The sequence below is a fragment of the Thunnus thynnus genome, chromosome 22 (genome assembly GCF_963924715.1).
Source record: "Thunnus thynnus chromosome 22, fThuThy2.1, whole genome shotgun sequence".
In the NCBI taxonomy this organism is placed as follows: Eukaryota; Metazoa; Chordata; class Actinopteri; order Scombriformes; family Scombridae; genus Thunnus; species Thunnus thynnus.
The window spans coordinates 26,882,635-26,899,874 of NC_089538.1; the positions used below are offsets into that span (position 1 = coordinate 26,882,635).

The 17,240-nt window shown below is 45.2% G+C and overlaps 1 protein-coding gene across 2 annotated transcripts; it reads left to right on the top strand.

The window, feature by feature from the left end:
- Nucleotides 1-224: 224 nt before the first annotated feature.
- On the top strand, nt 225-12,798 carry LOC137174284 (uncharacterized). Of its 2 annotated transcripts, none has more exons than XM_067579470.1 (7): nt 225-420; nt 2,357-2,845; nt 5,330-5,983; nt 6,063-6,462; nt 9,784-9,888; nt 10,059-10,115; nt 10,222-12,798. In XM_067579470.1, the coding sequence occupies exons 2-7, from the start codon at nt 2,372-2,374 to the stop codon at nt 11,184-11,186; spliced, it is 2,655 nt and encodes an 884-aa protein (XP_067435571.1). In that variant the 5' UTR covers nt 225-420; nt 2,357-2,371; the 3' UTR covers nt 11,187-12,798. The 2 variants fall into 2 exon arrangements, with proteins under 2 accessions (XP_067435571.1, XP_067435572.1); XM_067579471.1 differs by having other exon boundaries at nt 2,360-2,845.
- The last annotated feature ends 4,442 nt before the right edge of the window (nt 12,799-17,240 follow it).

Sequence of the window (17,240 nt, forward strand, 5' to 3'; positions counted from 1 at the left end):
TTTTTAACATGAAACTACTTTATTCAGTATTTTTTACCAGTTTTAACCACCAGGTTTATTTGTTTTAGAGAGGAGGAGACCTCTGTGGGTAAAAAGATCCTGAACGATGAACACTGGAGAGATCCGACCCTGAAGAAGCTGGTTGTCTAACAATAAAGACAACAACTCCCATGATCCCTTGCTGCTTCACACCGTCATCACCCGTCTGTTGTTATTGATTTGATTGAGACTCCTAGAGGCTGAAATTACACATTGTGTATTTAAGGGGATCGATAACTCTGGTTCACACTCCAACACAGCAGGCGGCGGTAATGCGCCTCAACGCTGGCTGCCGCCATCAGACAGGAAACAGAAGAAGAAGAAGAACGAAAAAGAAGAAGAAGAAGAAGAAGAAGAGGAGCAGCAGCGAGCTGTTAGCAGGTGAGGCTGTTTCAGGTGTAATCAGAGTCCTGCAGGAGGCTCTGCTGCTTCTGGTTCTGGTTCTGACCCGGTTCGGTTTCATAACATCGTCTGTTAGCTAGCAGCACGTTAGCTCTCAGAGGCTAACAGCGACGATGCTAGTTAGCTTCTCCCGCTAGCTTTTAGCATGTAGTCAGAAGGTAAACACGCTTCCATTATCGGACACGCCCTCCTCTGTTGGTCTGCTGTCCGCTGACTGACCTCGACTCACTGTCTGTCCATGTTATCAATAAGTTTCCCCATCGATCAGTCGGTATCTGTAACTCTGAGACGCAGAAACATGCCAGACTTCATTCAGAAAACAGTTATTTAGTGTCTGTTGGCTCGCTTACATCTGCAGCATCAATACAGATTCTGTTGTTTTTAATTGTTTTCTATTATACTTTATTTAAATTGATGCAGCACACAGCTGATCTAATGATCAGTTTATCAATAAATATCTGTACCCAGTAAACATGTTGACTCTTCCAGTCACCAGGGTTTGTGGCTCTTGAAGTCATCATTTTACCTGAATAAAGATGGTTTAGTGAGTGTTTGAGGCCGAAGTGAAGAAGTGATTGTTGAATATTAATGAAGCGTGTTGTTGTGTTTCTGCAGTGAAACTTTAAGCTGACAGATATTAATGTGAAGGCTGATCGATCAATCTGCTGCGTCTGTGTTGAACTCTGAATTCAGCAGAGACTCACTGTGGTTTGTGTGTGTGGGGAGAAAAAAGAAACAGACAAAGTGAAAAACCAGCGACCAGTTTACTTTGCAACGTTCTGCATCGCAACACACTGTCTTACAGACTATACAGGCTGAACACAACAGTACAGACAGAAAGCCTCTTCACATTATATCATCAGCTCTACAGCTGTTAATGAACTACTAGAGCGGCAGAGAAGCTGTTAACAAACTATCAGAGTGGCAGAGAAGCTGTTAACAAACTATCAGAGCGGCAGAGAAGCTGTTAACGAACTACTAGAGTGGCAGAGAAGCTGTTAACGAACTATCAGAGCGGCAGAGAAGCTGTTAACGAACTATCAGAGCGGCAGAGAAGCTGTTAACGAACTACTAGAGTGGCAGAGAAGCTGTTAACGAACTATTGGAGCGGCAGAGAAGCTGTTAACGAACTATCAGAGCGGCAGAGAAGCTGTTAATGAACTACTAGAGTGGCAGAGAAGCTGTTAATGAACTACTAGAGTGGCAGAGAAGCTGTTAACGAACTATCAGAGCGGCAGAGAAGCTGTTAACGAACTATCGGAGCGGCAGAGAAGCTGTTAATGAACTACTAGAGTGGCAGAGAAGCTGTTAACAAACTATCAGAGCGGCAGAGAAGCTGTTAACGAACTACTAGAGTGGCAGAGAAGCTGTTAACGAACTATCAGAGCGGCAGAGAAGCTGTTAACGAACTATCAGAGCGGCAGAGAAGCTGTTAACGAACTACTAGAGTGGCAGAGAAGCTGTTAACGAACTATCAGAGCAGCAGAGAAGCTGTTAACGAACTACTAGAGTGGCAGAGAAGCTGTTAACGAACTATCAGAGCAGCAGAGAAGCTGTTAACGAACTACTAGAGTGGCAGAGAAGCTGTTAACGAACTATCAGAGCGGCAGAGAAGCTGTTAACGAACTACTAGAGTGGCAGAGAAGCTGTTAACGAACTATCGGAGCGGTAGAGAAGCTGTTAATGAACTATCAGAGCAGCAGAGAAGCTGTTAACTGGGACCTCACATATTAAACGTCTCTCCTGCTTTCATTACATTCAGTTATTGTTGCGTCACAATGTCCAAGAATTTCAAATAATCCAGATTATTTTAAACTAAATCTCTCGTCTGCATCAGCCAACACCTCTGATTTCTGCTTCTTTCCTGAAGTAATATCACCTGTCTGCATCACAGCGTTTATCTGTGTTTGATCAGCAGGTCTCTGTCACCATGGAGACCCACACTGAGGTTGCCATGGCGAACAAGACAGAGATCCACGCCGCTGACCGGACCTCCTCTCCTAACGAAGAGCCAGCAAAGCTCACCGGCCGCCGGCCCCGCCGCCTCGCTGCCATCACCGTAGGGAGGCGGGGCCAGAGAGGGAAGAGGCGGGGCCCTGTAGACAAGGGGCGTGGTCCAACAGAGAAGAGGCGTGGTCAAAAGGAGAAGAGGCGGGGCCAGGAAGAGAAGAAGGAGGGTGTGACGGTGAAGAGGACGTGGAGCGGCGGGAAGCGGCGGTGGAATAAGAAACATTACTGTGTGTTCTGCCGCCGGCCACAGGTAAAGATTGCTCGCCACCTGCTGAGGAAACACGCCGATCAACAGGAAGTGGTCGCTGCCAGCACGCTTCCCACTGGATCCAAAGAACGCCACCTGCTGCTGGAACAGCTGCGCTGCAAAGGGAACTACCTGCACAACATAGAGGTGATCTACCTGTCTGTCTGTCTGTTTACCTGTCTGTCTGTTAACCTGTCTGTCTGTTTACCTGTCTCTCTCTCTACCTGTCTGTTTACCTGTCTGTCTTTTAACCTGTCTCTCTCTCTACCTGTCTGTCTGTTTACCTGTCTCTCTCTCTACCTGTCCGTTTACCTGTCTCTCTCTCTACCTGTCTGTTTACCTGTCTGTCTTTTAACCTGTCTCTCTCTCTACCTGTCTGTCTGTTAACCTGTCTCTCTCTCTACCTGTCCATTTACCTGTCTCTCTCTCTACCTGTCTGTTTACCTGTCTCTCTCTCTACCTGTCTGTCTGTTTACCTGTCTCTCTCTCTACCTGTCCGTTTACCTGTCTCTCTCTCTACCTGTCTGTTTACCTGTCTGTCTTTTAACCTGTCTCTCTCTCTACCTGTCTGTCTGTTAACCTGTCTCTCTCTCTACCTGTCCGTTTACCTGTCTCTCTCTCTACCTGTCTGTTTACCTGTCTCTCTCTCTACCTGTCCGTTTACCTGTCTCTCTCTCTACCTGTCTGTTTACCTGTCTCTCTCTCTACCTGTCTGTCTGTTTACCTGTCTCTCTCTCTACCTGTCCGTTTACCTGTCTCTCTCTCTACCTGTCTGTCTGTTTACCTGTCTCTCTCTCTACCTGTCTATTAACCTGTCTCTCTCTCTACCTGTCTGTCTGTTTACCTGTCTCTCTCTCTACCTGTCTGTCTGTTTACCTGTCTCTCTCTCTACCTGTCTGTCTGTTTACCTGTCTCTCTCTCTACCTGTCCGTTTACCTGTCTCTCTCTCTACCTGTCTGTTTACCTGTCTCTCTCTCTACCTGTCTATTAACCTGTCTCTCTCTCTACCTGTCTGTCTGTTTACCTGTCTCTCTCTCTACCTGTCCGTTTACCTGTCTCTCTCTCTACCTGTCTGTTTACCTGTCTGTCTTTTAACCTGTCTCTCTCTCTACCTGTCTGTCTGTTAACCTGTCTCTCTCTCTACCTGTCCATTTACCTGTCTCTCTCTCTACCTGTCTGTTTACCTGTCTCTCTCTCTACCTGTCTGTCTGTTTACCTGTCTCTCTCTCTACCTGTCCGTTTACCTGTCTCTCTCTCTACCTGTCTGTTTACCTGTCTGTCTTTTAACCTGTCTCTCTCTCTACCTGTCTGTCTGTTAACCTGTCTCTCTCTCTACCTGTCCGTTTACCTGTCTCTCTCTCTACCTGTCTGTTTACCTGTCTCTCTCTCTACCTGTCCGTTTACCTGTCTCTCTCTCTACCTGTCTGTTTACCTGTCTCTCTCTCTACCTGTCTGTCTGTTTACCTGTCTCTCTCTCTACCTGTCCGTTTACCTGTCTCTCTCTCTACCTGTCTGTCTGTTTACCTGTCTCTCTCTCTACCTGTCTATTAACCTGTCTCTCTCTCTACCTGTCTGTCTGTTTACCTGTCTCTCTCTCTACCTGTCTGTCTGTTTACCTGTCTCTCTCTCTACCTGTCTGTCTGTTTACCTGTCTCTCTCTCTACCTGTCCGTTTACCTGTCTCTCTCTCTACCTGTCTGTTTACCTGTCTCTCTCTCTACCTGTCTATTAACCTGTCTCTCTCTCTACCTGTCTGTCTGTTTACCTGTCTCTCTCTCTACCTGTCCGTTTACCTGTCTCTCTCTCTACCTGTCTGTTTACCTGTCTCTCTCTCTACCTGTCTATTAACCTGTCTCTCTCTCTACCTGTCTGTCTGTTTACCTGTCTCTCTCTCTACCTGTCTGTCTGTTTACCTGTCTCTCTCTCTACCTGTCTGTCAACCTGTCTCTCTCTCTACCTGTCTGTCTGTTTACTTGTCTCTCTCTCTACCTGTCTGTCAACCTGTCTCTCTCTCTACCTGTCCGTTTACCTGTCTCTCTCTCTACCTGTCTGTTTACCTGTCTCTCTCTCTACCTGTCTATTAACCTGTCTCTCTCTCTACCTGTCTGTCTGTTTACCTGTCTCTCTCTCTACCTGTCCGTTTACCTGTCTCTCTCTCTACCTGTCTATTAACCTGTCTCTCTCTCTACCTGTCTGTCTGTTTACCTGTCTCTCTCTCTACCTGTCTGTCTGTTTACCTGTCTCTCTCTCTACCTGTCTGTCAACCTGTCTCTCTCTCTACCTGTCTGTCTGTTTACCTGTCTCTCTCTCTACCTGTCTGTCTGTTTACCTGTCTCTCTCTCTACCTGTCTGTCAACCTGTCTCTCTCTCTACCTGTCTGTTTACCTGTCTGTCTGTTAACCTGTCTGTCTGTTAACCTGTCTCTCTCTCTACCTGTCTGTCAACCTGTCTCTCTCTCTACCTGTCTGTTTACCTGTCTCTCTCTCTACCTGTCTGTCTGTTTACCTGTCTCTCTCTCTACCTGTCTGTCTGTTTACCTGTCTCTCTCTCTACCTGTCCGTTTACCTGTCTCTCTCTCTACCTGTCTGTCTGTTTACCTGTCTCTCTCTCTACCTGTCTGTCTGACTCCCAGGTGATCAGACAGGGCAGTGGTGAGATCGTGCCGTGTCGTCAGCCATCAGAGGACGTGGATGCGAGGAACTACCTTCCCTGCCCGCTGTGCCTCGGCTTCTTTCTGCGCGCCGACCTCTGGAAACATCAGGCCTCCTGCCGCAAGAAGCTGACCTCTGACCTCTCCAGAGACCCTGCCTCCTACCTCACCGCAGAGACCACCTCTGACCCTGTTAAGGACATGACCTCTGACCCCATTAAGGACTCGACATCTGAGCCTGTTAAGAACACGACCTCTGATCCTGTTAAGGACTCGACCTCTGACCCCGTTAAGCACACGACCTCTGACGTTACAGGTGAGTTGGGCTGTGATCCAGCAGGTGAAAGGACCGCTAATTTTACAGAGGACACGCCTCCTGATCCCCCAGGAGACGCGTCCATAGTGGACCAGACTGGGACCAAACGGCCTGTGACCTCTGACCCCGGGGCAGAGCAGAGCATAACCTCTGACCCCGATGGGCAGCAGAACCTGACCTCTGACACCGGGGCGGAGCAGCCCAGGAAGCGCTACAGGGTTCAGGCTGCAGCGTCCCGCCTCCTGCCAATCTCAAGCGGGGCGTCTGAGAGCTGCAGCGAAGTCCTGCACCGCATGAACCAGGACCTCGTCTCACACCAGGTCTGTGTACCTGTCTGTCTACCTGTCTCTCCACTTGTCTGTCTGCCTGTGTTAACCCTGTCTTTCTCACTCTGTCCAGGTCAAATCTGATTGGTTGATCTGTAAATATGGTAACAAGCTGATGGGGAACCAGGATGGCAGTCAGAGGAAGTACGGCTACGTGAGCCAGAAGCTGCGGGAGCTCGGCAGGTTCCTGCTGGCTGCTAAGTCCCTGGACTCGGGCATTGAGACCCTCCAGGATCTCTTGGCGCCAGGTCGCCTCAGTTTGGCGCTAGCTGCCGCTAGGAAGGCGTCCGGTTACCGTTGGAGCCGCCCCCCGCTGGCAGTGAAGACCACACTGAAAACGGTCTGTGAGATCGCCATCGGAGAGAGTCTGCAGGATGGCGACTGGGAGGCCGCGGCCAAGACCACCGACTTCTACCACCTGCTGGGGAGGGACTGGGACAACCTGGGGCTGCTGACCCCTGACCCTGACACAGGTAGGGTCCCTTGGAGCCTTGGATGGTCAGGTTCAGTTACTGTAAACCTGACCCAGAGACAGGTAGGGTCCCCTGGAGCCTGGGACGGTCAGGTTCAGTTACTGTTAACCTGACTCAGAGACAGGTAGGGTCCCCCGGAGCCTTGGATGGTCAGGTTCAGTTACTGTAAACCTGACCCAGACACAGGTAGGGTCCCCTGGAGCCTGGGACAGTCAGGTTCAGTTACTGTAAACCTGACCCAGAGACAGATAGGGTCCCCTGGAGTCTGGGACGGTCAGGCTCAGTTACTGTTAACCTGACCCAGAGACAGGTAGGGTCCCCTGGAGCCTGGGACAGTCAGGTTCAGTTACTGTTAACCTGACCCAGAGACAGGTAGGGTCCCCTGGAGCCTGGGACAGTCAGGTTCAGTTACTGTAAACCTGACCCAGAGACAGATAGGGTCCCCTGGAGTCTGGGACGGTCAGGCTCAGTTACTGTTAACCTGACCCAGAGACAGGTAGGGTCCCCTGGAGTCTGGGACGGTCAGGCTCAGTTACTGTTAACCTGACCCAGAGACAGGTAGGGTCCCCTGGAGCCTGGGACAGTCAGGTTCAGTTACTGTAAACCTGACCCAGAGACAGATAGGGTCCCCCCGGAGTCTGGGACGGTCAGGCTCAGTTACTGTTAACCTGACCCAGAGACAGGTAGGGTCCCCTGGAGTCTGGGACGGTCAGGCTCAGTTACTGTTAACCTGACCCAGAGACAGGTAGGGTCCCCCTGGAGCCTGGGATGGTCAGGCTCAGTTACTGTTAACCTGACCCAGAGACAGGTAGGGTCCCCCGGAGCCTTGGATGGTCAGGCTCAGTTACTGTTAACCTGACCCAGAGACAGGTAGGGTCCCCTGGAGTCTGGGACGGTCAGGCTCAGTTACTGTTAACCTGACCCAGAGACAGGTAGGGTCCCCTGGAGCCTGGGATGGTCAGGCTCAGTTACTGTAAACCTGACCCAGAGACAGGTAGGGTCCCCCTGGAGCCTGGGATGGTCAGGCTCAGTTACTGCAAACCTGACCCAGAGACAGGTAGGGTCCCCTGGAGCCTGGGACGGTCAGGTTCAGTTACTGTAAACCTGACCCAGAGACAGGTAGGGTCCCCTGGAGCCTTGGATGGTCAGGTTCAGTTACTGTAAACCTGACCCAGAGACAGGTAGGGTCCCTGTATGGAATAAAATTAGGGTCATAAGTATTGTAGCTGTATATCACCACATCTGAATGTGTCAAAACATTTAGTATGAATTCAGATGTTTAAATGTGTAAAAATATCTGAACAAATAGATGTAATTTTTGAATCCATAAGGAGATCTTTAGCTGTGCATGATGTTTTTCAAACAAATGAAATAGATTTCCACATATAATTTTTAATGTATGAGAACATGAAGAAGATTTGCAGAAAGGTTTGCAGTTACACATCTGTCTGTTTGTGGTGAAAAGTTCACCAAGAACTCAGATGTGTGTATGAATCTCAAGTTTACAGCTACGATAAAATCTGAGTACAAATACTTTTGTCCCACATTTGACGCTTCCTCCTGAATAGCCAATAGAGATGCTCTGAAAGGACGGGGGCGTGTCCTCTGAAGGCACTGAAAGCTCAGCTGAACAGCCTCTGAGCTTAACAACACTCATGCTGAACTCCTCTGTAAAAATACACCGTTTGTTGCCTTGTTTGTGGGTGTAAGACCAACAACATGGATGATATTTTAAAACTGAAGTAATGTTAGGAGACACTGTTTAATCTAACATCTATCTGAGGTAAATGTGGACTCATTTCAGTAAAAATATAACTTGAATAATTAGTTGACAAGTGATTCCATCAACAATCATCTTTATGTTAAATTGTGTTTTTTTTCAATGGAGTTCAGGGTTAACATTTCTCTGCTGAAGATCTGCTGTTACCCTTGGAACAAAAGCCTCTCATGCTGTGCTTTTTGGTGAAGTGCTCCTCTGCAAATGCTCTCCCTCTGCCAGGGACCTCCCAGACAAACGGCCAGTGCCGAAGCTGAAGCCAGAGGTGGAGGCCAGATGTTGGAAATTACTCCTTGAGCACTACTGCTGGCTGAAAATTCAGTTCAATTCAATTCAATTTTATTTATAAAGCGCCAAATCCCGACAGAAGTTATCTCAGGGTTCTTTCCACATAGAGCAGGTCTAGACTGAACTCTTTAATTCACAGAGACACAACATTCCAGCAGCAGCAGGAAAAACTCCCCTTTAACAGGAAGAAACCTCAAGCAGAACCAGACTCTAGGTGGACGCCATCTGCCTCGACTGGTTGGGTTGAGAGAGAAAGAAGGAGGGAGAGAGACAGAAGCATAATAACGATAATAATAATAACAATAATAGTAATAGAGAGAGAGAAATAGGCCCCATTCACCAGTAACTGCAGAGTATCTGTTGAAAGTTTGTAAAACTACCCGAGAATTTGCTTGGCAGCACTTCACCTTTTGCTCCAAAGGTTTCAGCGAAAAACGAAGTGGCCAGCAGATTCTTCAGCAGAGAAACGTAAACACTGAAGTCCACTGAAAAAACAACATTTTAACATAAAGATGATTGGTGATGGGTTGCTTGTTAACTAGACATTCAAGTTATATTTTTACTGAAATGAGTCCACATTTACCTCAGATAGATGTTAGATTAAACAGTGTCTCCTAACATTACTTCAGTTTTAAAATATCATCCATGTTGTTGGTCTTACACCCACAAACAAGGCAACAAACGGTGTATTTTTACAGAGGAGTTCAGCATGAGTGTTGTTAAGTTCAGAGGCTGTTCAGCTGAGCTTTCAGTGCCTTCAGAGGACACGACCCCGTCCTCTCAGAGCATCTCTATTGGCTATTCAGGAGGAAGCGTCAAATGTGGGACAAAAGTATTTGTACTCAGATTTTATCGTAGCTGTAAACTTGAGATTCACACACACATCTGAGTTCTGTGTGAACTTTTCACCACAAACAGACAGATGTGTAACTGCAAACCTTTCTGCAAACCTTCATGTACTCACACATTAGAAATTATATGTGCAAACCTTTTTCATTTTAGCACAGTTACAGATCTCCTTATGGATTCAAAAATTACATCTATTTGTTCTGATACTTTTACACATTTAAACATTTAAATTCTGTGGTGTTACTTTATATGGGACGGTTACTGTCTGATGATTTCTGTCACTTCAGTCTCTGATGAGGTTCAACAGAGTCCCTCAGGTCTTAGTCCGCATGTAGTTCAGGACTCATCAGAGTAAGTCACATGATGTTATTGATCCACCAAACTGTGCTGTCTGTTTCTGTTTCCAGCGGCGCCGGTTGGAGAAGCGAAGCTGAAGAAACGATCCGTCCAATCAAGAAGTGAGAAGGAGGGTAAGAAGTCTGGTCCGGTGCAGTCTGACCTGAGACCACAAAGTAAGTCCTGACTGCTGACCCTCAAGTCCCAACACTGATCCCTGATCATAAACAGAACCCTTAAACACTCTGACCCTTTACTGTGTTCCATGCACTCAGATGTACTGACTGTAACTGTCCACTGGGTGGTGCTGTCTGACCTTCCTCCTGTTTCTGTCTGCCGTCTGTAGTTCCATCAAAGACCAGTATCAGACCAGTGGAGTCCAGACTGCAGCCTCCCATCACAGGTGGGTTCTCCCAGATTACTGATATCTGTTCAGGTCTGTCTGACCTTCACCTGGTCTATAGAAACCAGATCAGCCTTGTCTGAACACCATTTTGTCGGCCTTTCAGTCCCTGTGGCGCCGAGGAAGGTCCACCGGCGCCCCTGGTCTTCTGCAGAGAAGGAGGCGGTCTGGAGACAGCTAGGAGTCCATGTGCTGGTCCAGTCAGTACCGGGTAAGGAGGTTTGTCAGCGATGTCTGGACCTGGAGCCGGTCCTCAGAGGACGACACTGGAAAGACATCAAGAACCAGGTCCACAACCAGATCCAGAGCCAAAAGAAGCAGCAGTTCCATGCTCAGATGGACCTTCAGGAGAACCAGGAACAACAAGACCAGATCCAAAATCAGAAGAAGCAGCAGCAGCTGTATGAGGCGGCTCAGATGAACCATCAGGCCAAGGACCACATCCAGAACCAGAAAAAACAGCAGTACCCTACCCAGATGGACCACCAGGACCACACCCAGAACCAGAAGAAACAGCAGTACCATATTCCAATGGTCCACCAGGACCAAGACCACACCCAGAGCCAAAAGAAACAGCAGTACCCTGACCAGATGGACCACCAGGACCAGAACCACATTCAGAACCAGAAGAAACATCAGTATACGTCCCAGATGGACCAACAAGACCACATTCAAATCCACAAAAAGCAGCTGTGCCATGCTAGATTGGACCACCAGGACCACATCCAGGTCCACAAGAAGCAGCTGTACCAAATGGACCAGCAGAACCAAGGACTGCAGACCACCCTGGACCGGGACACGTCTTTACTGACAGGGACCCCTTACGGGTCTGATGGGCCACATCGAGCCCCTGGACAGTCTCTGCTGGACCGGGACCACATCGGTCCATACACACTTCCCCATCGGGCCCCGGGACCCCACATGGACCAGTTGCTGTCCAGGACTGTGTGGACAGACGAGTCCCTGGTCCAGAACTACCCAATCAGCAGGCAGCTGACCAGGAACCTCCTCCAGGATACGGCCCCAGGTGGACCACCACCCAACCCGCACTCTGGACACATCCACTTCTGATGAACGGGTCCAGTCCTGATGGAGGGTCTAGTTCTGACGGGCGGGCCTGGACCCTGGGCAGCTGATACATCTGAACTTCTGTACAAAATAAAAGCTTCACCTGAAGCAGCAGCTGTCTCCATGGAGACTGATGGTCTCCGTCTCCATGGAGACGTGCTGTCTGACTCAAAGAGACAAAGACAAATGTCCATTTTGTGTCAAATCTTCTATATTTACATCAAAGATTTTCACTTTAATATTTCTGTATTTCACCAAATCACCGTCCAGTATTATTATTGTTGTCATGGTGACGCTGATGTCACTCATCCTGTTGTTGTTGTTCTGTCTCATTATTAGCAGCTGTGTCAGTTCTGGACCCTGAAGCAGCTGTAAAGAGTCCGGTCTGTCCTGGTTTGTGTTCGTCACCACTTTCAGGAACCTAAAAGCATAAAACTGTCACGAGTCACATTCTGTGTTTATACTTTATTACTGATCAGAGTCTTCACTGGTCCTCCGGATCAGGTCTGTCGGGTCTGACCCTCATTGGTTCTCTCTCTGACTGGGTCTGTGTTCAGGTCTACTTCAGACTGGTAGCAGACCAGGTCCAACAGTCTAGTGTCTGATCAGATGTCGTTATCCAGATAAAACAGCGGCCTCAAAAAGTATTTGAACAGTTAAACTATCAGCAAACTTCCACCGTTCATAAGATTATTTCATTAAATGTTACATATACTGATATCTGATCCATAAAAAACACATTAAGCACAATGCTGAACTCTGACTGTTCTACTAAAATAAATCAGGATGTCTTGAACATAAACCTCGAAACACGTGCTTTGGTCATGTGATGAATTAAATCTATTATAAATTACCTTTGAGCTGGTCGGTTAAAAGCAAAGACAAGTAAAGTGAGCTCAGAGAAAAGGTCAAAAGGTCAATCCATTAGTCAGATAAGCAAAAAAACTCAACCCTCCGTCCTCCACAGTTGAGGACTTGTGACTGAGAACAGAAGACCAGCAGCAGGTTGGATCATATAACTGAGTAAAAACAGGCCAGAAACAGCAGCAGGGGATCAATGAGAATGACCAGATACAGCTCAGATCAATGAGTGTGTTTACAGACAGAAACCATTCATAAGCTCAAAGCATAAGACAGCAAACAGCAGCGTTCGGAGCCTGCATGGATGTGATGGGAGGAGGTCTGTGTGGAGAAGCCTGCCAGGCAGCACTCAGGGTCTCGGTGCAGCTGAACCTTTATTATTGATGGAATCATGAACTCTGAAGTGCACAAAGGAATTTTGGATGCAAACTCAAAGAAAGACAATGATCTAAAGCATCCCAGCTGCCTGTCGTCTCAGACTGGCCCCCCCAGAGCGCTTCCCTGAACCCTGAAGAGCACCTTTGGGTGCCATGGAGAGCTGAAGGCTCTTCTGGCTGAAACATGGAGGACATTTACACCACAGCTGTTACAGAAACCAGTTGACTTCATGTCCAGATGTTCTGCAAGCTACAAGCTGGCAAACTAAACACTAAAACATTGTAACTGTGATCAGACGTCCAAATGATTTTATGTCTTCGTTTTGAACTTTATGTTTGTTGTTTCATCGTTTCAAACTAAAACTTCTTTTGTGGAATATTTTGCTTCATGAGTGTTTGTTCATTCTTTAAAATAACTAACATTTGTTATCTAATGCAGTGAAATTCATGCATGTGTGGCTCAAGTGTCCAAATACTTACTGTCTGATCAGATCCGGGTCACATGACCCCCGATGTTAGCGGGATGTTTACTGTCTGATCAGATCCGGGTCACATGACCCACGATGTTAGCGGGATGTTTACTGTCTGATCAGATCCGGGTCACATGACACCAGATGTTAGCGGGACGTTTATTGTCTGATCAGATCCGGGTCACATGACACCAGATGTTAGCGGGACGTTTACTGTCTGATCAGATCCGGGTCACATGACACCAGATGTTAGCGGGATGTTTACTGTCTGATCAGATCCGGGTCACATGACACCAGATGTTAGCGGGATGTTTACTGTCTGATCAGATCCGGGTCACATGATCCCAGATGTTAGCGGGATGTTTACTGTCTGATCAGATCCGGGTCACATGACACCAGATGTTAGTGGGATGTTTACTGTCTGATCAGATCCGGGTCACATGACACCAGATGTTAGCGGGATGTTTACTGTCTGATCAGATCCGGGTCACATGATCCCAGATGTTAGCGGGACGTTTACTGTCTGATCAGATCCGGGTCACATGATACCAGATGTTAGCGGGATGTTTACTGTCTGATCAGATCCGGGTCACATGATACCAGATGTTAGCGGGACGTTTACTGTCTGATCAGATCCGGGTCACATGATACCAGATGTTAGTGGGATGTTTACTGTCTGATCAGATCCGGGTCACATGATACCAGATGTTAGCGGGATGTTTACTGTCTGATCAGATCCGGGTCACATGATACCAGATGTTAGTGGGATGTTTATTGTCTGATCAGATCCGGGTCACATGATACCAGATGTTAGCGGGACGTTTACTGTCTGATCAGATCCGGGTCACATGATACCAGATGTTAGTGGGATGTTTACTGTCTGATCAGATCCGGGTCACATGATACCAGATGTTAGCGGGATGTTTACTGTCTGATCAGATCCGGGTCACATGACACCAGATGTTAGTGGGATGTTTACTGTCTGATCAGATCCGGGTCACATGACACCAGATGTTAGCGGGACGTTTACTGTCTGATCAGATCCGGGTCACATGATACCAGATGTTAGCGGGACGTTTACTGTCTGATCAGATCCGGGTCACATGATACCAGATGTTAGCGGGATGTTTACTGTCTGATCAGATCCGGGTCACATGATACCAGATGTTAGTGGGATGTTTACTGTCTGATCAGATCCGGGTCACATGACACCAGATGTTAGCGGGATGTTTACTGTCTGATCAGATCCGGGTCACATGATACCAGATGTTAGTGGGATGTTTACTGTCTGATCAGATCCGGGTCACATGATACCAGATGTTAGCGGGACGTTGACTGTCTGATCAGATCCGGGTCACATGACACCAGATGTTAGTGGGATGTTTACTGTCTGATCAGATCCGGGTCACATGATACCAGATGTTAGCGGGATATTTACTGTCTGATCAGATCCGGGTCACATGATCCCAGATGTTAGCGGGATGTTTACTGTCTGATCAGATCCGGGTCGACTGTGGATCCATTTCAGATCACTTCTTGTTTTTAATGAACGTCAGGTTTGGTTCAGCTCTCGTCTGGTCTTCATCGAACACTCCAGTTATTAAAAGAACGTCCTGACCTTTGCCCTCTGGCCCTGCCTCTGACATCACTGCATCACCTGACTGCAGTCCAGGTTGTTTTCCACTCAGCTGACGTGTCTCCTCGCTTCCTTCATCTCTTCCTGTCAGCTCCTCTCAGAGAGGACGGAGGACATTAATCCACCAATCAGGACGTTCTCGCTCCCTCCAGCATCGTTTAGACGAGTCGACTGCTGATGACGCACAACATCTCAACCTTCAAATATGAAGACGTCAATGTGTAGAAATAATGAATCGTTTGTTTCATCATGTGATTATTGATCTACAGCAGCGTCTGTCTGTCACACAATAAACACAAATAAATTATTTGAATCTGTTAATTACTGAAAGAACAGAACCGATGTAAAGCAGCAATAAAACATCTGCAGAATGTGTTTAAATAAAATATTTAGTGTTTATAGGAGACGCAGCTCTGCACATAAAAACCTTTTGGCTCGTTAAAAACTCAACTTACAGAAGAGTTTTAATGATTCATTCATGATTCAGAGTCTACACGTAATTTTTATTTTATGAATAAATCTGAGCAGCTGCTGTTGTTGTTTCCTCAGATAGTTCTGATCTGCTGTATTACAGTCACTTATATCTATATTACATTAAAGCTGTTTCCACTGTATCCGCCTGTTTACTGTCAGCTGACCAATCAATAACCAATCAATAAACACATTTGATCAAAGGAGTGTTGATGGTGAAGGAGGATCTGTGTCACAGCCGGAGGACGGAGGAAGCAGATAAATCTCATCTGATGGTTCTGAATCAGGAAGCTTCAACTTTTTATTCCAATAAAACTCTGAAGACGATCTGAGACGTTCAAATGTCCGAACACAGACGAGAGCAGTGAACGCCACACGAGGTAACGGCGTCCTTTAACCCCAACGTTGACCCTGAAGTACATCCCAATGTTAATGTTTTATCATTAATTATAATAATGAACTAAACTACTAATACTAATAGTTAACATCATGTTTACTGTATGTTGTGTTTTAACAGCATTAAATGACATGAAAACACTGTTTAGCTTGTTTCTATTAGAATAAACATTTATAGTTAATATAACATTAGCAACAAACCTAAAAAGAAAAAACAAAATAAGAAACATTTATAAGTGAATATTAAATCCACTGAATTAAACAGGCTTACTTAAATAAAATAATATTTAAAATATATATATGATATTATAAAAAGAAGTGCCAAATTGATTAAAGTATTAAAAGTAATGAATTTAGAAATACTACATATACAGTATATATGTTCTGTAAATATACACATAATAATATATACACATTATAATAAATAACAACATGCAGGGACTGAAAAACCTACATATGAAAAATGTTTTTAAAAATATCAAAATAATTTTTAAAATGTAGTAAAAAATGATTAAAAAATATACAATAAAACAGAAGTGAACAGATTTACTTAAATAATATGAAATGAATATTAATATTAAATAAAATATATGACATTATAAAAACAAGTGTAAAATTAAACTAAATGTAAAAATAAAGAAATTTAAAATACTATGTATACGTGTACTGTTTATATTGTTTATACTGTTTATACTGTTTATATTGTTTATATTGTTTATACTGTTTATATTGTTTATATTGTTTATACTGTTTATACTGTTTATATTGTTTATATTGTTTATACTGTTTATATTGTTTATACTGTTTATACTGTTTATATTGTTTATATTGTTTATACTGTTTATATTGTTTATACTGTTTATACTGTTTATACTGTTTATATTGTTTATACTGTTTATACTGTTTATATTGTTTATACTGTTTATATTGTTTATACTGTTTATATTGTTTATATTGTTTATACTGTTTATACTGTTTATATTGTTTATATTGTTTATACTGTTTATATTGTTTATACTGTTTATACTGTTTATATTGTTTATATTGTTTATACTGTTTATATTGTTTATATTGTTTATACTGTTTATACTGTTTATATTGTTTATATTGTTTATACTGTTTATACTGTTTATACTGTTTATATTGTTTATACTGTTTATACTGTTTATACTGTTTATATTGTTTATACACAAACAAACCCACTGAAAGGGGTCCAAAGGGTTTCCAACCTAGGGGTCGGGCCCCTCCAAAGGGTCAGCAGATAAATCTGAGGGGTGGTGAGATGATTAATGGGAGAGGAAAGAAGAAAAAACAAAGTTCTGATACACAAATCTGTTTTCAGTTTTTGGACTTTTTCTCTAATCTTTGATTTTTGCTGAAATATTGGATCATTTGAACATTTATTGAAATGAAAGCATGTGAGAAGTTTAGAGGGAAAAATCACTATTTGGTGGAGCTGTTAACAACTCATAGACATGTGAAATGTGACCCCGACTACACACTGCTTTTTGTAAGACGTCAAAAGACAAAAAGGTTGGAAACCACTGGTTTCATCTTTAACAATGTGTTGTATTTTAAAAGCTTGTTATATTATCCATTGTGTCAAATCTTCATCTGAAAAGTAACTAAAGCTGTCAAATAAATGTAGTGGAGTAGAAAGTACAATATTTCCCTCTGAAATGTAGAAAGTAGCATCACATGGACAGTAAATGTTTTCTAGTTACTGTCTATCACCGCCTGCAGGGGGCGGGGCCTGTGCTGATGAAGCCGCTCTGTGATTGGCGGTGTGAGTGAGGGGAGCAGGTGTGACGTCAGACGGAGTGGGGGGGGAGGAGGTTTACCGCAG